We start from the raw sequence: 25598 nt of genomic DNA, 5'->3' as shown, positions 1-25598 counted from the left end.
CGGGAAAATAAGCCCCACCAGGGCGAACAGTACACCGACGCGCAGCGAAGGTGTCTTGCTTCGCCCTGAAGGGACCGGCGACGTTCTATACATTAGCCCGCTTAACCTACACGGCTATTGCCAAAACGAAAAAATAACTTCACATGCTGTGTCTTTTTTTTTTTACAATTTATTCGTTACCAGCATTCGTAGTGTTGATCAGCAGAGAAATAATTTGTCCGCAAAGATGGTTACGTCGCTTAGCAACGGAAGACGCTGGGGTTGACAAGTCACCGGACAACCCATGCAAGAAGAATAAAGAACTATAATATTTCTGTTTATTCTACTTCATTTAAGAATGCTCGATTCTGATTGGCTGGGAGGGGTGCATTAATCCGGCATATTGCCCGCTGATTTGTCGGTTCTACTTGCTGCTGACTGAGCACAGTAGATCAATACGCCGCTTGTATCGTTTTCTATCACATACATTTCCAACATGAGGTCCATAGTAAAAATAAACCAAGGAGTGCATGTTTGATCGATCGTTATTAAACTAGTGATCAGATCCAGCCTAGTGTGTGGTTGCTATAGAAACGAGTTACCTACAGCTGAGCTAACGTTATTCACCGTAGTTCTAAAGGGAACTACTTTTCGAGGGAGATGAATTTAAACAGAGTATACATTTAATAAGCATGAAATACGAATAAGAAAAGGCTAATTATTAAAGTATTTGAATTGTTTTATTATGTTGGCCGGCGCGAAGTAGAATAAACGGAATAATCACCTCAAGGCAGGGCAATAAACAGTTTGATATGCCCGGCTCGCGGAAGGTTACCGTCCACGAGCCGGGCATATCAAACTGTTTATTGCCCGGCCTCTCGGTGATTATTCCTTACTTATGGCATAGATTTCTCCTCAGATTAGGCCAATAAGCCAATGATAAAATAAAAATAACAACGCTCGATCAAAGGCCCGGCCCCAGGATAGTGGTGGGAAATATCGGCCCGACCCGACCCGCGACCGCGGGTCGGGTCGGGGTCGGGCTCGGGCAGAGAATCTAAACACTGACTGGAACTACTTAGCAGGTGTCTGTAGGCCTTAATACACACCCTGAAGCCAATCAGAATACGAGTATTCCCCCAGACTAATATTATTCACGAGTTATAATCAACCCCCTTCACATCAATATTAATGATAACCCATTAAATACGGTATGATTTCTAGATGTCATGGCAACGTCCGCTCGCGACACTGGACTTGCGAGGCATCGACGCAGATTTCCAATCACATAGCCAAAAACAAGACAACAGATCTATGGCTAGATGAAAACATCAAGACATACAATTCTAAAAAGAACAGATGAAGTAGCTACCCTTTTTTCATTTGCGGTTTGCCTACAGAGCTGCGCACCTGCATTTAATATATCCGTGAATTGTCACAATTTCTCAGAATCAAAGGTGAAAGTAGAAAACGGGTGGCCTAAAGCTGTCATATTGTCAGTTATCACAGACATTTTTAAGTAGAAACGGGTGGCCAAAAGCTGTCAGATTGTTAGTTATCACAGACAATTTTTAACAATAAATGTTCTGTACGGATCAGGTAGGCTAGCAAACACCGTAGCCATTCAACAGCGTGTGTGACGTGTACTATGTCCTAAACTTCAACTCAGTGTCCGCTGACTTTCTGCTTAATGTGAAACTCATAGCAAGTCGTGCATGTATGCAAGTGTGCGCGGTTTCGTTTTTTTAAAGGTCCCATGACATGCTATTTTATGTATTCTTTAATATAGGTATTAGTGGGCAACTAACACAGTATTCAAAGACGTTCCCGAAATTCAGCCGTGGTGCAGAGTTACAGCCACTCCGAGCCAGTCGCACATTGAGCTTCCCCCAAATGCGCTGTTTTGGTGTCTGTAGCTATAATGCAAATGAGGAGGAGCGAGGCGGGTCAAGGTGGAGGGTGGGGGTGTGGCCCTGAGCAGCTTGCAGCCACGATACCATGCGCTCTGTTTACAGTGGATGTATCGCAATGGCGAGGCGCACAGCCTTTAGCCGTGTTCTGTAAATATTCTAGAACACACGGGAGTCCTGGAGCTCTATATCTAAATATTATCATATAGCCTACATAGATATCTATATCATATAATATATATTATCACGGCCAAAAGCTGTGTGAGCCGATATTATGAATCTCAAACGACCGCGTTGGGTTCTCCGACGTTCCTGGTTCTTCAACGTCCTCATCAATGTGAAGTAGACTGAACCGCGACAAGGAGGAGAAAGGGATCGTTGCCGGGCAGCGCTTAGGCACCTCCGCCTCCAGCGGTGGTCCCTCAGCGGGTCTCAAGCGGGAAACATTCGCCGCCAACAATCCCTTTCTCCTCCATGTCATGGTTCATGTTCTTGAGGGAGTCAAAGCCAAAGTTCCTTCCCCCCAATTCATTCTCAACCTTGGCTGAGATAACCCCCAATACGAGTCTCGTTGTAGAAATACCAGAGACGAGAGTCCGACGTGTTATGCGCCATAACACCAAAAGCAGAACGGTTATCCAAATAACAAGGAAGTGTACAACACTTGCGTTACAGTCCTGGATCTCTATATCTAAATAATATCATATAATACATAGAAATCTATATAATTTAATACATATTATCACGGCCAAAAGCTGTGTGCGCCTCCAGACGATATTATGAATCACAAACGACTTTGTCGGGTTCTGCGACGTCTCTGGTTCTGCCACTTTCACATCAACTTGAAGTCGACTGAACCGCGCGCTGCCTGCTGCAGGCTGCCCGCTGCCGGGCGATGGTGCCTCGCGGCAACCGGCGGCATGTCTCAGTTCATGTACTTCAGCGAGTCAAAGCCAAAGTTCCTTTCCCCCAATTCCTTCTCAACCATGGCTCAGATAACCCCCACAACAGTCTCATTGTGGAAATACAAGACACGTCAAAGAACGTCTCTGGGCGGGCCAGGCAGAGTAAGGGGAGAAGCTTAGATTCTTGGTGAGGTCATAAATACAGACATTCCAAATCAGCGCACTTGAGCCTCCGTTTTTTCAAAGGCGAGCAGAACAGCTATAGTGCTCGTTTTACAGCAAACGCAAGTTTTAGCCATTGGGGGACCATAGGCAGGCTAGTGGAACTCATATTTATGTTAGAAAACCTCATAAAGTGAGATTTTCATGTCATGGGACCTTTAAGTACCGATTCGAGAACCGTTTTAGTACCGAGAAGGCACCGGTATCGGATAAAACCCAAACGATACCTAACCCTTAGTAGAAAGGGAAACCGCACTTTTTATGTCCAATAAGGGAATTGGAAGGTTATGCATGTTTATATTGTCTCACAAAATACGAGTGATGGCATAACATGAGAAGACAGAAAACGCCTGAGTGGACAGAGTCATAGCAAGGCTTTATTAAAATTTGACCACAACACGGAAGCTTCTGACGGATGGTTTAATGATGCCAGACTGCAGACTGTCCCTCCAACTTAGGAACACACTTATTATCCATTCCAAGGAGGCTCAGAGCAGTGACCTCCTCCTTTAGGAGACACCCCATCTACCTAAAGGAGACATCAATCTGACCCTGACCCCTCTTCGAGCTCAAAACGGAAAATTAAGTCAGTGTTCTGATAAGTCCCTCAGGCTCCAGTTATGTTGGTGTCCTCCTCCTTGTAAAACATTACGATACAGATATGAATGGTATTACACACATGTTGTCATCTCCCTGCAGTTTGGCGGGATTAGTCTTTCACACCAGCACCAAACGATATAATTGTAACGCATGTTGCGGTGGGCAGAATGTAGAAGAAATAGTCTCATTGTATGGCGAAGCATGTTGCGCATGCGCGGTTAGAAAAGGCTGCAGCAGTTCAGCTCTCAGGCTTGTCTTTGTTGGGTCCCATGAAGTCCACTCCGTCCACCGGGATGTCCTTCTCCTTAATGGCCCGCTGCACGCACAGCTGGTACCGCTTGAAGCTGTCCCCGCACGGCTCCCCGCTTCGTTCTCCCTTCAAGAAGCTCTCCGCGAACCATCGGTTAAAACACTGGTCGTACTCCCGCTTCAGCTCCGTGCACGCTTCCCCCACACTGTTCATGTCTGGCGGGTTGTTATAGTTAATATATATGTGAATAATATATATCATATATCACTGAATATTACCTGATATCTCAAGGTAAATGGGTAGTTTCGCTGCTAACCTCCAACCTCACACTCACTTCCGTGCTGCCCCTTGAGCACTTTGATCCTATTGGTGGACGATTATGACGCCTCCATCCAAACATCGCGATATCTCTTACAGTTCCTCAGGTCTCGTGGCGGCCGTGTGTGCGCGCGTCCGAGATTACGAGTTAGCAATAATACAAAGTAATATGAAATAATCGATTAAAGATCAATAAAGGTTTATTTGTCGGACTATTTTGAAATTGGTCGAAGCAAGCCAGGAGCGGAGTTCTAAGGTGAGGAAACCCGCGTGGAGGGGATACTCTTCAACTCTTTTTTTTAATCCCCGGCAGAATAATGCTACAGTGCAGCTAGCCTTTAGCGCCTGTCTCAATGTATTGTGGCTGTAGCTGCTAACCAGGTGACCACGGCTAGTGACCAGCTAACCCCGAATAGTGATCAGTTCACTAACAGATATTGTGTTTGTTGTAAGATTAGACAATCTAACACTGATATAACATTATCCACCCCGTAAACTGAGCAGCAGGAGAAAACTAGCGGCTTACTAATGCTATCTGTAGCTAACCAATGTTGGCTATGTAGGTGGTGAACATCTTGTTGTACTATGTAGATGGGGTACATGATTTTGTACTCGTTAGGTGTTGTACATGATGTTGTACTAAGTAGGTAGTATGCATGTTGTGGTACTAGGTAGACGGTGTGCATGTTGTACTAGGTAGGTGGTGTACATGTTGTACTAGGTAGGTGGTGTACATGTTGTACTAGGTAGTTGGTGTACATGTTGTGGTACTAGGTAGGTGGTGTACATGTTGTACTAGGTAGGTGGTGTACATGTTGTGGTACTAGGTAGGTGGTGTACATGTTGTGGTACTAGGTAGGTGGTGTACATGTTGTACTAGGTAGGTGGTGTACATGTTGTGGTACTAGGTAGGTGGTGTACATGTTGTACTAGGTAGGTGGTGTACATGTTGTGGTACTAGGTAGGTGGTGTACATGTTGTGCTACTAGGTAGGTGGTGTACATGTTGTGCTACTAGCTAGGTGGTGTACATGTTGTGCTACTAGGTAGGTGGTGTACATGTTGTGCTACTAGCTAGGTGGTGTACATGTTGTGCTACTAGCTAGGTGGTGTACATGTTGTTTTAGGTAGAAGATGGTGTACATGTGGTACCCAGTGTGTAGGCTGCTACACCGAGATGCCAGTCAGTGGTGCTGTAGTTCTATATAAATATATTCCATTGTATTGTGGATTTTTATTATTAGTTATATATTGTAGTTGTATAAGTTATTAAATTGTATTTTTAGTTGCATTGTATTATTAAGCAGCTCTTTAAGCAGAGCTGACCTTAATGATGACTAGCCCAATCCTCCCATTATTTAGGTCTAAGTGACTAATGCAGACAACAATCTTTGAACTGTGTCGTCAAGTATTGAGCGCTTCAGCCATTGCAGCCCGTTCCTGGTTGAAATGTAACCCGTGAGGCAATATACGCCCTCTAAAGGAACTTTCTTTGCCACTGACAGGCTCTGATTGAAGTGTGTGACAAACATCCTCAATGGAAAGGATCGCTACAGAGAAATACAAATTATTTATTTACTTTTCACTTGATCGTGGTCCGTTTATAATTGCGTCTAACCAAAGATCTTGCCCTCTTAAGTGGTTGCAAAAAAAACCCTGTCTTGCCGGCACTCCTCTCTCCAATCCCACTCACGTTTCCACTGTTCCTTTCCTGCAAAACTCAACCCTTGCGTCATTTCTCCTTCAGTGAATCTTGGTTAGACACCACAGACCGGGTAGCTAAAGGCAAGGTAGAAAGTTGTATCTTTCTGTAGGAATCCTTCCCATAATGTTGTCAGCCACTTGTAATTATTCACACAATTGAGGGGTTGTGTCCAGGTATAGAATTCCTGAAGAGCTCCTTTTAAGAAATTCCTTGAGCAACAGACTGCTGCAACCTTGGTGCAGGAAGATTCATACTACAGACTGTGGGGTTTAAAGCAGCAACAGGCTGCTACACCCACAGTGCAGGAAGATGCATACTACAGACTGTGGGGTTTAAAGCAGCAACAGGCTGCTACACCCACAGTGCAGGAAGATGCATACTACAGACTGTGGGGTTTAAAGCAGCAACAGGCTGCTACACCCACAGTGCAGGAAGATGCATACTACAGACTGTGGGGTTTAAAGCAGCAACAGGCTGCTACACCCACAGTGCAGGAAGATGCATACTACAGACTGTGGGGTTTAAAGCAGCAACAGGCTGCTACACCCACAGTGCAGGAAGATGCATACTACAGACTGTGGGGTTTGAGGCAGCAACAAGTTTGCTACATCCACGGTGTAAGACAGGCAATAGCATCTCCTAGATCAGAGTGTAGTGTACTACAGGTCCTTAGTTGAAGCAGCCTATCTCATGCATTTCTTTCGGAGGCCAGTAGTAAGACACAATGACACCCAGTTACTGTCTCTGTCACCATCACCCACCACTTGCCACGTGACGGCTACTTTTTTATCTCTGATTAAAAATCAGATTGATACAAACTTATGCATCCACCACAAATTACACTGTGAATATTGATATTTATACTGTGCAACTCACGCTTGTTTTAAGTTGCAAGGTGAAAGGTGTTTATAGTGTACAAAGGTTTAACTGTTATTTTAGTGATTATTTAATTTTGTACATTTAATATTTTTTTATTGTCATTTATAATATTTTTTTATTCTAATATAATCATTGTAAATATGTAGTTTTATTGAATTATTATAAATATTAGTGGTAATGTTATTAATGTTAATATAATTGCAAAAAATATATTGGAATATTATTAGTTATATTTAATAATTTTGTTAATGATATTGTGCTGTCAGAATGTCGGACAGTGAGGAGAGCGACTTCTCAGACAACGCCAGCGGCGGCAGCAGCGATGGAGAGGCTGAAGAAGTAGGACATGAGGTAATGTTAACTTTACTATTACACCTAGTCTAATGATACCTATATATTACACCTAGTTGAATGATACCTTTTACTATAACACCTATTCAAATGATACCTTTTTCTGTTCAACGTAGTTTAATGATACCCAACTATTACACCTAGTTTAATGATACATTTACTGTTTATCCTATTTTAATGATACCTATCTATTAAACGTAGTTTAAGGATACCTTTACTATTAAACCTAGTTAAATTATAACTTTACTATTACACCTATTTTAATGATACCTAACTATCACACCTTGTTTAATGATACCTAACTATTACACCTAGTTGAATGATACCTTTACTGTTTAACCTATTTTAATGATGCCTAATTATTACACCCGGTGTAATGGTAATGGTATCATTAAACTAGGTGACCTAGTTTAATGATACCATTACTATTAAACCTCAGTTAATGATACCTAACTATTACATGTAGTTTATTGATACCAGGGTTTCCCACATCACTTCACAGCTTAGGCGGCCGCCTTAGCAACAGACGCCTGCCACCTTAACTACGACGTCCAAAAAAAAAGTTTTTTATTTATGTAAATAATTGTCAATATTATACAAAGTATAAAATAATCTAAACTTCATTCACTCTGTGTATAGATCAGGCTGCAGAGCAACTGGTTCTGCTTGAAAATAAGCATCAATGCTCCCCCTGTAAAAGAGTGTTTATTATATTATATTATAATTAGTGCTGTCAGTTAAACGCGTTATTAACGGCGTTAACGCAAACCAATTTTAACAGCGTTAATTTTTAAAAACAAAGAAGCAGTAGCCTGACTTCTATGTTCAAGGCAGTATGACTATGTTCATCGTTTAATTGCACTATAGGCTTTTTTTTGTATCGTCCTGTTTTGATCAGTATGCCAATGTTGTTATCAATAGAAAAACATTTGCACAAGGCAAGCCGATGCACTTCTCCATGTTGATAAGAGCATTAACATGAGAAAAATTAATGGGACAAAGAAATCAGGGGATATTTAGCATATAAAAAAATAATAATCGTGAGTTAACTATGTCATTAATGCGATTAATCACGATTAAAGATTTTAATCGCTTGACAGCGATAATTATAATATATTACATCGTTAACTATGGTGGGTTAATGGTGATTTGTTGGGCAGGAGGAGGCAACGAGTCCTCAGGGGAGCGACAAGGTAGCAGAAGAGGAGGGTGAGGATCTGGAGGAGGAAGACGAGTATGATGAAGAGGAGGAAGAGGATGATGACGACCGACCCAGGAAGAAACCAAGACATGGGGGATTTATTCTGGACGAAGCCGGTATGTAACTTGTTTTCCTTTGAACAATATTCTCTATCCGTCTCTCTTTCTGTTTCTCTGTATGTATCTGTCTGGCTGTCTCTCTGTCCGATCTATCTGTCAAGCTCTATGTCTGTCAATCTTTGTTGATCTCCATGTCTCTTTATGTCTCGGTGTGTCTATATTTCTTTCGTTCACTGTCGAACTCACACTCGGTGTCTTACTATCTGTCTCTATCTGTCTTTTGTTCTCTCTGTTTTCTGTCTTTCTTTCTTTCTTTCTTATCGCTCATCTATCTCTGTTTTGTTGTCTTTCTATCGGTCTGTACGTCTTTCCCCTTGTTTGTCTTTCACTCTTTTTTTAACTCTGAGGTCTTCTCTTTCTGTCGTCTGTAAGAAGGTAGCTTCTTCCATGTTTCCTTTAGAGAACATTTAATTTTAATTTCTCTCTTTCTCTAGATGTTGATGATGAGTATGAGGATGAAGATCCTTGGGAGGAGGGAGCCGAAGATATTTTGGAAAAAGGTGAACACGCACGCATGCAACACACACAATATAAACAGGACAGACTTCGAACTCAATATATATTCTTCTAGAAAGTACTATTGAACTAGCTATTCACTGTAGTATTAATAACCCATACTCATTATGTCGTGCTTAGATAAACAGGCTGGAAGTCCTGATAACATCGTTCAGGTCAAATGTTGGCGCTGTGAATATATGATGTTATATGTTGTTAGCTGTGATAGTGTTGTTAAGTAATTATATTTTTCTTGGCTACATTCACTTTTTTTATTATGGTTGTTTAGCTATCGATGTGATGTTAGCGTTGTCAGTTACTATCGGGATGTAAAGCCGCGCATTAGCAGTGTATATTTATCAGTGATCTTTGCTGCGATTCCGTTGTAAATTCAATACAGTGTTTTAGCTGCGTTAGTCTTGTTTAGGGTGTAATGTCTGACTGTCTTTTCCCATGTCTTACTGATGGTCCTCTGATGTGCATGAGCTCCAGTTAACGGTAATTCAATACTATCTTCTGTTCTCCACCTCATGAACCTCCGGCCTTCTGTCATTCTCTCATCACAAGTGTCTGCTTGTTGGGAGGATGCTTGTTCTGCTCCATCTGCCGTTTGCATGACAACATCCTGCTTTTTGCAGTTGAAGGTGTTTACCTCTGGAGTTCCCTGCCCTTTGGGGCCTTTTACTTTGTATTATACAAGACTAATTCTGTGGCTTAAATTGTGTATTATGCAGGACTTGTACTGTGTATTATACACTACTTATACTGTGAAAACAGTGAGCCACGACTATTCCCTCCACAGGAAGCCTTGACTCCGTTGGGAGGACTATTTACGTTTGTTTCTTCTACAGGGTGAACTCTGTTTTCCTTCATCAGATAGGAAGTCAAAATCTTCCTTCTGTAATGAATTAGAGATGTAGCCTATTATGTTTGAGACGGCCAGTGGAGTCGGTTGTCGTGATAACCAGGAGTGAAAGCTGCCTGCTAGCCACCTGGTCTCTAGGACTCGGGCTTGTGATGCTGTTATGCCTTCATTCACACCATATTCTCACTCCCACAAGTGGGTCCTCATTCATTCACCCATCGCTCGCGTGTGGTGGAGGTGGTCGTCGTGGTATCCTGGAGGTAGAGCTGCCTACTGGTACCCTGACCTCTTGGAGTCAGGCTCGTGATGTGGTGATGCCTACATTTACATCTCATCCACAGGCCCACGAGTTGATCCTCATTCGTTCAGTCATTCATTCACTCAGTGACGTCTGGCCTGTCATCCTTACCTTTTGAACTTCTTAACCGTCCTCTCCCCTTCTCTTGCTCCGGTCTGTCCCTCACCATGGATTCACCCCTCCTGGGTCCGTCCTCCATCCTGGATCTGTCCTTCATCATGGAACAGAGGAGGCTGAAGGTAAGCACCTTCGTCTTCCTCTCCATGGTCTTCAGAACCAGCAGGTGCCTCGGTTGTGTAGTAACAGTAGTCTGTTCTCTCTCAGTGTCCAACATCGACCATGTGGTGCTTGACGACGACCACTCTGGCTCCAGGAGGCTGCAGAACCTCTGGAGGTACCGGGGTTGGGGCTGTGTTCTCTGTTCTCTAAGGGGTTAGGGGCTGTGTTCTCTAACATGTTAGGGGCTGTGTTCTCTGTTCTCTAAGGGGTTAGGGGCTGTGTTCTCTAACATGTTAGGGGCTGTGTTCTCTGTTCTCTAAGGGGTTAAAGGGTGTGTTTTCTAACAGGTTCAGGGATGTGTTCTCTAACAGGTTAAGGGCTGTGTTCTCTTAATATGTTAGGGGCTATTCTTTAAGGGGTTGGGGCTATGTGCTCTAGATTCAAGATTCAATACTTTATTGCCATACAACTCTGCACAAGTTGCTAGGGATTGTTTCAGTGTGCTAAGAATGTGTTAAGAAAACTCACAGTGTATAAAAACAATATAAATATAAATTTGTGTGTATTATACTATGCAGGGCCATTGGGCGAGTCTGCATTCCTGATATACTGGTATAGGGATGTAGGGTTGGTAAGAGCTTTAATGGTCCTGCAGTATGTGCTGTTGAGGTAGCGGGAGGTTTTAGTTTTGATGGGCCTCAACCTTCTACCTGATGGGAGTGGATTGAAGAGGGAGTTAGCAGGGTGTAATTTATCCTGAAGAGTTTTCAGGCCTCTTCTGTGGATACGGGCCTCGTAGATGTCTGAGATGGGAGGGAGACTGCAGCCAACTATCTTGGAGGCCGTGTGGACAATCCTGTCTAGTCGCATCCTCGGCTGGACAGTAAAGTTGCCATACCAGACTGTGATTGAGAACCTAAGGACGCTCTCAATGTTGGCTCGGTAGAACTGCTGCATCCCCTTGCAGGCCAACTCAGACTTCTTTAGTTGGCGGAGGAAAAAGAGCCTCTGGTGAGCTGTTTTAATAATAGCAGTTATGTTATCTTCCCATTTCAGAGAGGAGGAGATTATTGTGCCCAGAAATTTGAAGCTGTCTACCCGTTCCACCATCGCCGCATTGATGGGCGGGGTCTCCTTCCTCGTCCACCACTAGCTCCATAGTTTTTGCAATATTTAGCTCTAGGTTGTGGTGGGAACATCATTCAGTTAGGGAAAGGTCCTAATTTCTGTAGGCACTGTCATCATCAGGACCTAAGAGAGGCTGTTTTCAAAAGGATACGACAAGCCCTGGAACAGGATGAAGTCACCTTTAGAGTGAAGCATTAAAAGTCACAATGCCGTATGCATCTGCTAAATTCAACATTCAACAGCTTTTCTCAAAATTGCCTCTGCACAAAACAGACAAGTTTACCAACTCCCTGAAAATAAACAAAACCATGAACATTTTCTTTGCAAGAATTACACTCCTTTTCAGTGTATTTTCTTTTCAGTGACTGACGTGGGCTTGCTTATTTCTGCAGATCTTCTCAAATCTGGGCTGCAGCTGTGAGACTGCCACTCTAATCCAATTTCCAATGTCCAGCTTTGACCTGTATTTTGTCTTAATCGAGGCAACTGCAGAAAAACCCATCTCACACAAGTAAGATGTGGCCAAAGGAAGGAGTGTGGCCAGAGCTCTCCTGCCTAGCAGTGGGTAGTCCTTTTCTTTTCTCCAATCCAAAATGCAGCCAATGTCTTGGACTTAAACTGCAGCCTCATTGCTGAATCAGATGTAACATCAATGAACTGTTCCTCTTCTGTAGCGCTAAAGTCAGCAGCTGGTGTTGCACTGAGGGGGTCTCTGATCCAGTCATATCTTGCAGGATCCTGCACTGTGAAGTACCTCTGGAAATGCTTTTGTAGGGCAGACATATGAGTTTTCATGCATGGGAATCAATGTGTTCTGGAGCTTGTTGACTTCGATGAATGATTTAAGGTTCTCAAAGGAGTCTATATTCCCCTCTTTCACCCACTGCTCCCATATCTCTAGTTTTCTTGTGAATGATGTGATTTTATCTGCCTGTTGTGGAAGGTGTGGGCTGCTGCCCTGCATCTGCAGATTGAGTTCATTGAGGTTCTGAAACATGTCACTGAGGTATGCAAGTTTCATGAGGTAGTTGTTGTTAAACCTGTGGGAAATTTCATTAACCTCTTCCTCAAGAAGATTCTGATCTCATCCCCAAGGCCGCCTTAATGCACGGGATTGCCTGGGCTGAAGCCCCAGGGCCTACGACGATCGGGGGGGCCATGATAAGCCCCCCGATCGGCGATGGCCCAGGACAATGTGATTTTTTTTGTTTGGGGCTTACAAAGATCAGAAGCCGGGTTACGGGTTGTGATCTCTAGCGGGTTAAGGGCTAGGATCTCTAACGGGATAAGGGCTATGATCTCTAACGGGATAAGGGCTATGATCTCTAACGGGATAAGGGCTATGATCTCTAACGGGATAAGGGCTAGGATCTCTAACGGGATAAGGGCTATGATCTCTAACGGGATAAGGGCTATGATCTCTAACGGGATAAGGGCTATGATCTCTAACGGGATAAGGGCTATGATCTCTAACTGGATAAGGGCTATGATCTCTAACGGGATAAGGGCTAGGATCTCTAACGGGATAAGGGCTAGGATCTCTAACGGGATAAGGGCTATGATCTCTAACGGGATAAGGGCTAGGATCTCTAACGGGATAAGGGCTATGATCTCTAACGGGATAAGGGCTATGATCTCTAACGGGATAAGGGCTATGATCTCTAACGGGATAAGGGCTAGGATCTCTAACGGGATAAGGGCTATGATCTCTAACGGGATAAGGGCTAGGATCTCTAACGGGATAAGGGCTATGATCTCTAACGGGATAAGGGCTATGATCTCTAACGGGATAAGGGCTATGATCTCTAACGGGATAAGGGCTATGATCTCTAACGGAATAAGGGCTATGATCTCTAACGGGATAAGGGCTATGATCTCTAACGGGATAAGGGCTATGATCTCTAACGGAATAAGGGCTACGATCTCTGACGGGATAAGGGCTGTGTCCTCAGGGGTTGTGTTTGTGTCCTCGGCTTGTGTTTGTAGGGTGTTTTAGAATGCGTTTGTTTTGTGTACCAGGGACTCCCGGGAGGAGGCCCTTGGTGAATACTACATGAGGAAATACGCCAAGTCTGCAGGAGGGGAGCAGTGAGTATCTACCATGACATCAAACTACATGACCTCACTACATGACCCCACACAACAGTAGTACTGTATATGCACTGTGTCTCTGTACTACAGTACTACTATATATGTACTGTGTGTCTCAGCCACTCCGGAGGATCTGAGGAGCTGTCTGATGACATCACCCAGCAGCAGCTACTTCCTGGAGTCAAGTAAGTCCAACGTCCGGCCAGCTACTTTCAGCTTTGCATGCTGACTGGAGATTATATTGCAGAATATACTGGGGAATATATAGATTATACTGCAGAATATATTTGGGAATATAGAGAATATACTGGGGAATACTGCGCTGTATGTATAGTAATGTACTGACCGTCATGCCTTCCTCTGCGTATGGCTCTTGCCCTCTTCCTCCCTCTCCACCCCCCCCTCCCTCTCCACTCCCCCCCCTCCCTCAGGGATCCTAATCTCTGGACAGTCAAGTGCAAGGTGTGTGGAGCTAATTTTGTTTACACCCTCACAAACAGTTTTCTAAAGTGTAATTTATAGTGTTCATAGGTCAAATGTCGGAGCTGTGTGGGAGAAAAAACAAGCCCAAGAAGCATGGCCAGGGTGTCCTGTTGGTTTGCGCCATCTCGCACTGAACACTACCAATAATGAACTTAATACCGGTGTTTTTTCAGATTGGAGAGGAGAGGGCGACGGCAATTGCTCTGATGAGGAAGTTCATCGCCTACCAGTTTACTGACACAGTAAGAGTTCCTACACATCACAAAAATAAGAGCTTCTAACTAACCGATGGGAAGGGAAGGGTTTATCATACAATAAGGGTCTCTTCAGCCCTCATTGTTCTCCCTCGCTCTGTCCGTGTCTGTGTGTGTTTCATTCCTCTGTCCTCTCGGTTATCATCTCTCTTTCTCTTCCTTTCTTTCTCCCTCCCAGCCCCTCCAGATAAAGTCTGTTGTAGCCCCAGAGCACGTGAAGGGGTACATCTATGTGGAGTCGTACAAACAGACCCATGTGAAGGCAGCCATCGAGGGGGTGGGGAACCTGCGCATGGGCTTCTGGAACCAGCAGATGGTTCCTATCAAGGAGATGACTGATGTCCTGAAGGTGGTGAAGGAAGTGACCAACCTCAAGCCCAAGTCCTGGGTCCGTCTGAAGAGAGGGCTCTACAAGGACGATATAGCCCAGGTATGGTACTGAAGGACCAGGTTCTGATAAACCACGTTCCTTTACACCATGTTCTGAAAGACCAGAAACGTATTGTACAAGTTCTGATAAACCAGGTTCTGATCGTCAAGGCTCTGAGAAAACAGGGGTGGTGGTGGTGTTGTTGATGATGATGTATTGTCTACAGGTGGACTATGTGGAGCCCAGTCAGAACACCATCTCTCTCAAGATGATTCCTAGAATAGACCTGGACCGCATCAAAGCCAAGATGAGCCTGGTAAACTCACTCACTCACTCATTCACTCAGTCACTCAGTCACTCAGTCAGTCAGTCACTCACTCACTCACTCACCCTGACATTGTCCTTCTGTTTTGTAGAAAGACTGGTTTGCAAAGAGAAAGAAGTTCAAGAGACCGGCTCAGAGGCTATTTGACGCAGAGAAGATCAGGTAACCGTCTGCTCTTCTACTGTGCATGTTTTACAGTCTATATTCCACTGTGTGTGTGTTCGATTTTGGATTTTCTACTGTGTATGTTCTAGCGTGCCGATCCCCATCTCCAACGCGGTGTGTGTGTTTGATTGACAGGTCCCTGGGCGGGGAGGTCAGCCATGACGGAGACTTCATGATCTTTGAGGCCAATCGTTACAGCCGGAAAGGATTCCTCTTCAAGAGCTTTGCGATGTCAGCAGTGGTAGGGGCATTGAAACTGATTCTTAACAGTAGTCTTCCTATGATCCATCCTTGGGGGACACCTGCAGCATCAGTCCTGATGGAGTGATTGATTGATTGCAGATCACAGATGGTGTCAAGCCCACTCTGTCAGAGCTAGAGAAGTTTGAGGACCAACCTGAAGGAATCGACCTGGAGGTGGTCACCGAGTCAGGTAAACCTCTCCCACTGTGCCCCTGTCCCCCATATACATGTCCTCGATACACCTATCCTAGACATACCTGTCCCCCATATACATGTCCTCGATACACCTATCCTAGACATACCTGTCCCCCATATACATGTCTTCGATACACCTATCCTAGATATACCTGTCCCCCATTTAGGGCTGCTTGATTATGGGAAAAATCATAATCAAGATTATTTTGGTCAATATTGAAATAACGATTATTCAAACGATTATTTTTGAGTTTGAAGACATGTTGTATTTATTCAGCATGTCTCTCCCAAAAAAAACTTTGGAACTAAGAACTTTCAAATTTCGCCTTAACAAAGTACACAAAATGGTCAAAAAGAAAATGTTCCAATCAAAAATAATGCAAAGATGTATATCCAGCTGTTCTGCCCATTCTTTAAAACATAAAATAAAATAAAAGAATCATATTTTTTTTAAATCGAAAAACTCGATTACCGTATTTTCCGGACTATACGTCGCTCCCGAGTATTAGTCGCATCAGTCCAAAAATGCTCCATGACGAGGAAAAAAACATATATACGTCGCATCGGTGTATAAGTCGCATTTATTTTTAAACATTTAAACAAGAGAGTTTCCTCGGCTTTTCGCCAGTCCCGGACAAGTTTTTCACTCACCCCAAACTTTCTTTCTGTTGCTCGATTGCCGTTTTCGGCTGCATACTTTATAATCTGCAGTTTAAATTGTGCAGTATAGCTTTTTCTTTTTGCCGGCATTTTATTTTGTGTTCTCTTTTGTTTTGTCTACGGTCTAGTTTATTTATAATTTATTCGGTGGTGCAGTAGGCTTGCAGCGTTCAGTTGTAGGCCTAATGAATGACGGTGCCATCTTGCGGCCGAAGATTATGTACGCACAATTTTGGCATATAAGTCGCTTCGAAATATAAGTCGCAGGGCAAGCCAAACTACAAAAAAACCGCGACTTATAGTCCGGAAAATACGGTATGTTAATTTTGTGATCGTTTGACCCTAAATTCGAAATCGCGATAAAAATTTGATTAATCGCCCAGCATTACCCCCATATACCGGTCCTCGATACACCTATCCTACATACACCTATCCCCCATGTAACTGTCCTCTAAACACCTGTCCCCCATATACCTGTCCTTGTGGTGGCATTAATAATAACAACTTCTCTAATTCACTTCAACTAGCTATAAGCAAAGAAGAATCGGAGAGTCCAGGTCAAGTATAGATGGAGAGTTTATTTACACCCGCAAACGAGAGACAACAAAGCCGAATGGTATCCGCTAATACACACTACTGAATGAATCCCGTACAGCTCCTTATAACCCCAATCCTTTACTCAATACAAAGTTGGACTTTCATCAAATATTGATGTGCATAGAATGTTTTTCTGGGTCACACTGTGTGGATGTCAGTATATTCTCTTGTCTTCTGGATCCCAATGTGACCTTAGAACATATATTATCCTTATACAAACAGAGATGTACACGTGTGAATGTAAGCATTGTCTTCAGAGAGTACATCAAAATGGGAGTAGACTGGACTCTCTTACTGGTGTGACACATCAGATGGGAATGGACTGGACTCACTCACTGGTGCCACATGGCAAATAACATCTAGGCTAAAGGTGATCAGCTGTTTTCCACTATTAAAGTATCGATATGATATGTAGGCCTAATAATAATAATCATAGTTTAACATAAAATGTAAGGTTCATTTCTACCACATCCTCAATACACCTGTCCTCTTTACACCTGTTTTCTCACCTGTCCCCTTAATCACCTGTCCCCATTACACTGTACATGTCACTAGGTAAGGAGCGTGAACACAACCTCCAGGCAGGGGACAACGTGGAGGTGTGTGAGGGAGAGCTGATAAACCTCCAGGGGAAGATCCTGAGTGTGGATGGAAATAAGATCACCATCATGCCCAAACACGAGGACCTCAAGGTACACGCTCGCACTTTATTTCACCTTCGATGGCCGCCTGCCGGAGTTGCCCTTCATCATATTGTCTCTTCATCATCTTTTCTATATCCATTCACTTTTTACTAGATTTATTATACATTTTCTAGAAAGCCAAGTTATTTAGCTAGTAGAACAATTTCTCAACCTATATAGCCTAGTGAAGCTGCTTCCTTTTTACCAAAATATCTGCACATAGCAGACAAGGTTTGATGTGTGCGTGTTGTTGGTGCGTGCGCTTGCGTGTGCAGGACCCCTTGGAGTTCCCCGCCCATGAACTGAGGAAATACTTCCGAATGGGTGACCACGTGAAGGTGATCGCTGGCCGCTATGAGGGAGACACGGGCCTCATCGTCCGAGTGGAAGAGAACTTTGTCATCCTGTTCTCCGACCTCACCATGCACGAGGTAATTCGCAGTAAAAACTCACATGAACGCAGGGCAAAACCCCATAACACCCGCCCCTTGTCGGTGGTTGGTTGGAATACTATTTATTTTGGTTTTGCATGGTTGGTAGTACCTTTTTGTTTTTGTTCAGATCTCGGAGCATAGGCTGCCTACAGTCTCTATACCTCTGTATTCCTATATCTCTATGTTGTGTATCTCTATACCTCTGTATTCCTATATCTCTATGTTGTGTATCTATACCTCTGTGTTCCTATATCTCTATGTTGTGTATCTATACCTCTGTATTCCTATATCTCTATGTTGTGTATCTATACCTCTGTGTTCCTATATCTCTATGTTGTGTATCTATACCTCTGTTTCTATATCTCTATGTTGTGTCTCTATACCTCTGTGTTCCTATATCTCTATGTTGTGTATCTCTATGCGTCCTCCAGCTGAAGGTGTTGCCCAGGGACCTCCAGCTGTGCTCGGAGACGGCCTCCGGGGTGGACGCGGGGGGGCAGCACGAGTGGGGGGAACTGGTCCAGCTTGACCCCCAGACGGTGGGGGTGATCGTCCGACTGGAGAGGGAGACATTCCAGGTAATATAGGGCGGCTGGACCCAGGTAGCTTACCCCCATGGTGTGGCTAAAGGGTCTAGACGACCTTGGGCAGTTAGCTTCCAGACCCTGAGAGAGAGAGAGAGAGAGAGAGAGAGAGAGATGATCACATGTGGCCTCCTCCTCCTCCTCTCCCCCCCCCCCCCCCCCCTCCCAGGTTCTCAACATGCATGGGAAGGTTATGACGGTGCGCCATCAAGCGGTCAATCGGCGGAAAGACAACCGCTTCGCCGTGGCTCTGGACTCGGAGCAGAACAACATCCACGTCAAGGACATCGTCAAGGTCATCGACGGACCCCACTCTGTGAGTCAGCCCTCCCCCCGACCCTGCAGCGGGCGCCTACTGGTGGAGGCATGGCTTCATCTGTGTGTGTGCGTGTGTGTCTGTGTGTGTGGGCTGTAGGGCCGTGAGGGGGAGATCCGCCACCTGTTCCGAGGTTTTGCCTTCCTTCACTGCAAGAAGCTGGTGGAGAACGGAGGGATGTTCGTCTGCAAGACCCGACACCTCGTGCTGGCTGGAGGCTCCAAGGTATTATAGTAATACAAATACTACCAGACAAGTAGTATACTAGTACTGCCAGACGCCTGGTAAACCAGTACTGCCAGACGCCTGGTATACTAGTACTGCCAGACGCCTGGTATACTAGTACTGCCAGACCCCTGGTATACTAGTACTGTCAGACCCCTGGTATACTAGTACTGCCAGACCCCTCGTATACTAGTACTGCCAGACCCCTGGTATACTAGTACTGTCAGACCCCTGGTATACTAGTAATGCCAGACCCCTGGTATACTAGTACTGCCAGACCCCTCGTATACTAGTACTGCCAGACCCCTGGTATACTAGTACTAATACTAGTGCTGGCTGCAAGATATTATTATTCCGGGCTGGAATTCCAGCTGAACTTCTAGGTTATTCCTTCTAGAAGGGAACCAATCCTGAGGTATCACTCGCTCAGCTCCCCCGTCCTCGCAGTGGCACATCCCGCCGTTGCACACGCACAATTTCCCCGGAGCGACGATTCAACTCCTTAAGACGACCCGTCTCTCTGTCGGAGATTGGACCGTTGTCTCCAGGTCCCCCCCCCTAGTAACGCATGTTAACACACGCCTCGTGTTTTTCTGTCCGCAGCCCAGAGACGTCACCAACTTCACGGTGGGGGGTTTCGCCCCGATGAGCCCCCGCATCAGCTCCCCCATGCACCACGGGGGGGGAGGAGGTAACCTATGTATACTATATGTACCTGATGTATTGGATTGGGTTGGATTCACTTTAATGTCATTGTGCAGAGTACAACGAAATGAGGTTGTGTGACCAACCGGAAGTGCAAAGGAGCAGTAAAGTGCAGTTTGTACCTGAATTATATAGTATCAGAGCAGCATAGAGGTACAATAAGTGCAGTAAATATAAATATAAATAACATAGTATAATAAAATTATGGGTGTTGATACAGTGTTGATATATACTGTATATTCTATACTATGTATTCTATACTCTATATACTCTGGATACACATCAGCTCCCCCATAAACCATATACTATACTATTTATACTGAATATACTAATCGTATATATACTATAGTATATACTCTACATAGGAGGAGGTACTGTATATGATGCATTATATACGATTTGACAAAAGTACTAATGATAAATCACTTCGGACAAAAGCGTCTGCTAAATGCCGTAAATGTAAATATGTTATAAATTGTATATTATATATACTACATTTAAAAGGGAGGTAGTATATATTATTTACTATATATGATATACTATATATACCATTATACGTTGTATATAGTACCACCTCTTGTATAGAATATATATGCGATATATTATAATGTACTGCATGTACCAGTGGTTTTTGTTCTACATAAACACACTTAAAGGGACATATTATACCACCAGCTGGGAGTGTGATTAGCCTTACAAGCCGTTTAGAAAATCTGCCCCATATGACATCACTAGTGGGCGTGTCCGCCTAGATCTGTGCTGGATAGATCAGTCTACCAGCCTACCCAGTGGACGGAAGTAAACGTTGCTCATCTATCCAGCACAGATCTAGGTGGACACGCCCACTAGTGATGTCATATGGGGCAGGTTTTCGAAACGGCTTGTAAGGCTTATCACACTCCCACCTGGTGGTGTGATATGTCCCCTTTAAGCAGCCCTATGCACCATGTGAAAGGAGGAGGCGTTGTGTGTTTAATGTCTTTCTCCTCTCCAGCCCAGCAACAGAGAGGCGGAGGAGGAGGAGGAGGAGGAGCGGGGGGGGGAGGAGGTGGAATGGGGCGTGGCCGAGGCAGGAGAGACAACGATCTGATTGGACAGACTGTTCGGATCTCACAAGGACCTTACAAAGGTGAGCGTCACAAAACACGCATTAACACTCTGATGAACCTTCCACAACGTCCTAAATCCCAGTCCAGCTCGATGCTATGCCTATCATTTCCAGTGTGCATTGTCAGTAACGCCGTGCCTATATTTCCCACGATGCATTGGTACTCATGCTGTGCTTATGTTTCCCAGGTTACATCGGTGTGGTCAAGGATGCCACCGAGTCCACAGCCAGGGTGGAGCTACACTCCACCTGTCAGACCATCTCCGTCGACCGCCAGCGTCTCACCACCATGTACGACCACGTCTCTGCCTCGTGCATCACTGTTGTTCGCTGTCCTTACGTCTTACTCACCTGCCGTGCTCATTCCCTCCACTAGGGGCGCCAAGAGGAGCAGTGGACAGACGTCGACCCACGGTCGCACCCCTATGTTCGGCTCCCAGACACCCATGTACGGGACGGGCTCCCGGACGCCCATGTACGGCTCGCAGACACCACTGCACGACGGTAAGACGTCCACGGGGTTCATTATCTATAGCTTTTATATACATCTACATGGTACATTATCTCTAGCTTTAATGAGACGGTTAGACGTCCACATGGTACATTATCTCTAGCTTTAATGAGACGGTTAGACGTCCACATGGTGCATTATCTCTAGCTTTAATGAGATGGTTAGACGTCTACATGGTGCATTATCTCTAGCTTTAATGAGATGGTTAGACGTCTACATGGTGCATTATCTCTAGCTTTAATGAGATGGTTAGACGTCCACATGGTACATTATCTCTAGCTTTAATGAGATGGTTAGACGTCCACATGGTGCATTATCTCTAGCTTTAATGAGATGGTTAGACGTCCACATGGTACATTGTCTCTAGCTTTAATGAGATGGTTAGATGTCCACATGGTACATTATCTCACTGTATCCCTACTGGCTAGCAGGCCTTGCTAGCGGTGAAGCCCTACAGGATTCCCTGGTGAGGGAGCCATTGAGACGTTCGTAACACATTTCATCTTTTACCCCAACCAGGGAGCCGCACGCCCCACTATGGCTCACAGACCCCGCTGCATGATGGGAGTCGAACGCCTGGACAGAGTGGCGCATGGGACCCCAACAACCCCAACACCCCCTCACGGTACGTCTTCAACACGGACCCTGCAGGGCTGGTGTCAGCCTACACTGCCCTGGTAGGGCTGGTGTCAACCTACACTGCCCTGGTACGGCTGGTGTCAGCCTACACTGCCCCGGTAGGCCTGGTGTCAGCCTACACTGCCCTGGTAGGGCTGGTGTCAGCCTACACTGCCCCGGTAGGCCTGGTGTCAGCCTACACTGCCCCGGTAGGCCTGGTGTCAGCCTACACTGCCCCGGTAGGCCTGGTGTCAGCCTACACTGCCCCGGTAGGCCTGCAGTCTAGATGAGATGAGTGACCAGGTGTTTCCCTCCAGGAACGAGGATGACTTTGACTTCGGCTACGGAGACGAGCCTTCGCCGTCCCCTCAGGGCTACGGTGGGACCCCCAACCCCCAGACCCCGGGATACCCCGAGGTCCCCTCCCCGCAGGTCAACCCCCAGTACAACCCCCAGACCCCAGGGACCCCAGCCATGTGAGTACACCTACGGCAGCCTGTCTGTCTCTATGGAACTATGAGGAATGGTCTGTCGCTAGCCCGTCTGTCGCTAGCCCGTCTGTCGCTAGCCCGTCTGTCGCTAGCCCGTCTGTCGCTAGCCCGTCTGTCGCTAGCCCGTCTGTCGCTAGCCCGTCTGTCGCTAGCCCGTCTGTCGCTAGCCCGTCTGTCGCTAGCCCGTCTGTCGCTAGCCCGTCTGTCGCTAGCCCGTCTGTCGCTAGCCCGTCTGTCGCTAGCCCGTCTGTCGATAACCCGTCTGTCGCTAGCCCGTCTGTCGCTAGCCTGTCTGTCGCTATCTTGTCTGTTGCTAGCCCGTCTGTCGCTAGCCTGTCTGTCGCTAGCCCGTCTGTCGCTAACCCGTCTGTCTGACCTTTCTGTCTCTCTGACCCGTCTGTCGAACCCGTCTGTCCCTGCTACCTGTCTCTCTGACCTGTCTGTCCCTCACCTTTTATGTCTGCAGGTACAACACCGAGCAGTACTCGCCCTACGCAGCCCCCTCCCCGCAGGGCTCCTACCAGCCGAGCCCCTCCCCGCAGAGCTACCACCAGGTGGCGCCCTCCCCGGTGGGCTACCAGAACACCCACTCCCCCGCCAGCTACCACCCCACACCCTCACCCATGGCCTATCAGGTACCGGCTATGCTCTCCCTCTCCTCCTCTCCCCTCCTCCTCCTCTCCCCCCCCCCTCCTTCTCTCTCCGTCCTCCTCTCCCTCTCCTCCTCCTCCTCCTCCTCCTCCTCTCTCCGTCCTCCTCCTCCTCCTCCTCCTCCTCTCCCTCTCCTCCTCCTCCTCCTCCCCCTCCTCTCTCTCCTCCTCCTCCTCCTCTCTTTGAAGGAGGTTTCACTGCTGCTATTAAAGCAATGTGTTGAAGAACGTCACCCTCCTCTTCTGAAGTCCTGCCCTCAATGTTGGCGCTCCATGACTTAAAGGGGACATATCATACCCCCAGGTGTGAGTAGCCATTGCAAGCAGGTTTGAAAACGTGCAGCATTGTGACATCCCAGGTGGGCATGTCCCCCCAGACGTGTGACGGACGGATCAGTCTACCAGCCTATCCCAGTGGACTGTAGCAAACGTTGCTCACCTGTCCGTCACACATCTAGGTGGACACGCCCACCTGTGATGTCACATTTTGAAAACGGCTTGTCATGGCTAATCACACCCACACCTGGTGGTGAGGGATGTCCCCCTTTTAAAGAACAATCGAGTTACTTTGACAAGATCATGACGTAAGCCACACCCCCCCGCAGGCAGGTGATGTGGCGATAGGCCTCGATGGCCGATGCAGAAGGCCTGCTAACCGTCTGTGTGTGTGTGTGTGTGTGTGTTTGCAGGCTAGCCCGAGCCCCAGCCCGGTAGGCTACAGCCCCATGACCCCGGGGGCCCCTTCCCCAGGGGCCTACAACCCCCACACCCCCGGGTCCAACATCGAGCAGGGGGGCGGGGACTGGGTGACCCCCGACATCCTGGTCCGGGTCAAGGACTCCTTGTTGGACCTGGTGGGACAGCAGGGAGTGGTTCGCAGTGTTACGGTAAGCACAGACGCGCGCCCGCACCAAGACACGTGTATTAAGCTTTGACTGATTCGAACCTGTTATGGGCAGGCCAAGAGGGAGAGACGTCGGAGAACCCGACGCAGTCTACTCAGAATATTGTAACGACCACGGAAGAGGCAGTGAATGAAGTATTGATTAGACAGCGGTTTATTAGATACCTAATAAACCGTTGGAACACGCAAGACCGGTAACCATAGCAACGCCGGTAAACAAACCTCGCGAAGGCCAATCCGGGTCTTACTGAAGGCATTTAATGGTCAAAAATGTTATGAATAAATATTCAAATATATTTGAATATTAATAAACAAACAAACTTTGAATATGATTTTTGGGCAAAGGTCAAAGCCCTAACACGTATGCAAACACAAGTACATACGCACACACACGTGCACACATACGTACACTCAGACGCTCGCACACACCGGTCTACTCCTCTGCTGTCGAACCCTTATGTGTGTGTTTGTGTGTGCGTTTGTATGTGTGTGTGTGTGTGTGTGTAGGGAGGGATGTGTTCAGTATTTATTCAGGAGACTGAGAAAGTGGTCAGCATCAGCAGTGAGCACCTGGAGCCTGTCACCCCCACCAAGAACAACAAGGTAACTGTCGCTCTCTGCCTGTCTCTCATTCCACCTGTCCCTCTCCGTACCTCTTTCTCCGCCTGTCTGTCTCTCTACCTGTCTGTTTCTCAACCGGTGGGCCGGGTATCAATCGGAAGCGGACCTTTTTAGCTTCTATCACTTATCGTTGAACGGCCAAGTCAAAGAGACGAATTGAGGACAAGACCACCGTCATTATGTTCAGTCACTCAAGACGACTCATGCTATTCCTTAGGGACGCACAGATAACAATACTGTGCCCATGTACTCGTAAAGCGCCTCCCAACCTGTCTGTCTCTCTACCTGTCTGACGGCCTCCCCCTACCCAGGTGAAGGTGATTCTGGGGGAGGACCGCGAGGCGACGGGGGTTCTGCTGAGTATCGACGGAGACGACGGCATCGTCCGCATGGAGCTGGACGGACAGCTGAAGATCCTCAACCTCCGTTTCCTGGGACGCCTGGACCACTGAGGTGGTGGGTGGGGGGGGGGGGGGGGGAAGAGAGGACCAGGGGCCTGGACCACTGAGGGGGAGGGGTGGGCAGAGGGGACCAGGTCACGTGCTTTTACCATTTCCTCGGGGTAGTGTTTTTGTCTGTCTGAATCTGGTTGATCTGTCTGTCTGAAATGGTTCGGTGTCCTGTTCAGCCAGGAATTCATATATTTTTTTTTTCACCCTTACTTTTGGTCAGAAGATGTTAGCTTAAACATGTGACTCTTTAAATAAATTGTAAACCCTAACCATGTGCCGAATACTTTATTATGGCCACACACACATGTATATAGATGGAGTTATTATGTAAGGGATAATGTATAGAACGCCTGTCATTATCGGGAAAATAAGCAGTAGCGAGGTTGTCTTGCTTCTCCTTGAATTATTTTCGATAATAACCTGTGACGTTTGATAAATTATCCTGCTTATTACACGGCTACTTGCCAAAA

At 46.1% G+C, this 25598-nt stretch overlaps 2 protein-coding genes across 3 annotated transcripts; one reads left to right on the top strand and one right to left on the bottom strand.

Moving 5' to 3' along the window:
• Positions 1-3380: 3380 nt before the first annotated feature.
• triap1 (TP53 regulated inhibitor of apoptosis 1) lies at positions 3381-4240 on the bottom strand. Its single transcript, XM_060075902.1, has one exon. It carries the CDS (start codon positions 4125-4127, stop codon positions 3855-3857), a length of 273 nt encoding a protein of 90 aa, XP_059931885.1. The 5' UTR covers positions 4128-4240; the 3' UTR covers positions 3381-3854.
• Positions 4241-4273: 33 nt separating this feature from the next.
• supt5h (SPT5 homolog, DSIF elongation factor subunit) lies at positions 4274-25397 on the top strand. Of its 2 annotated transcripts, XM_060075826.1 has the most exons (30): positions 4274-4440; positions 7034-7118; positions 8279-8435; positions 8873-8938; positions 10324-10335; positions 10421-10490; positions 13463-13531; positions 13654-13719; positions 13966-13996; positions 14191-14259; positions 14450-14701; positions 14868-14957; positions 15058-15128; positions 15267-15372; positions 15474-15564; positions 17382-17518; positions 17785-17940; positions 18375-18521; positions 18697-18843; positions 18943-19068; positions 19672-19759; positions 20768-20902; positions 21070-21172; positions 21258-21385; positions 21912-22017; positions 22328-22486; positions 22968-23136; positions 23841-24038; positions 24563-24658; positions 24988-25397. In XM_060075826.1, the coding sequence occupies exons 2-30, from the start codon at positions 7035-7037 to the stop codon at positions 25126-25128; spliced, it is 3270 nt and encodes a 1089-aa protein (XP_059931809.1). In that variant the 5' UTR covers positions 4274-4440; position 7034; the 3' UTR covers positions 25129-25397. The 2 variants fall into 2 exon arrangements, with proteins under 2 accessions (XP_059931809.1, XP_059931808.1); XM_060075825.1 differs by lacking the exon at positions 10324-10335 and having other exon boundaries at positions 10403-10490.
• Positions 25398-25598: the final 201 nt, after the last annotated feature.

This window comes from Gadus macrocephalus, chromosome 16 (assembly GCF_031168955.1).
Source record: "Gadus macrocephalus chromosome 16, ASM3116895v1".
Lineage (NCBI taxonomy): Eukaryota > Metazoa > Chordata > Actinopteri > Gadiformes > Gadidae > Gadus > Gadus macrocephalus.
Note: the sequence above shows the minus strand (reverse complement) of the source record. Positions and strands in the feature narration are given on the sequence as shown.

Coding starts and splice junctions, on each gene's coding strand:
- triap1 (XM_060075902.1), bottom strand. CDS start 4,127: ATGATATATATTATTCACATATATATTAACTATAACAACCCGCCAGAC.
- supt5h (XM_060075825.1), top strand. CDS start 7,035: ATGTCGGACAGTGAGGAGAGCGACTTCTCAGACAACGCCAGCGGCGGC. Junction 13,997..14,190: donor TCTGGACAGTCAAGTGCAAG/GTGTGTGGAGCT, acceptor GTGTTTTTTCAG/ATTGGAGAGGAGAGGGCGAC. Junction 14,702..14,867: donor ACAAGGACGATATAGCCCAG/GTATGGTACTGA, acceptor TATTGTCTACAG/GTGGACTATGTGGAGCCCAG.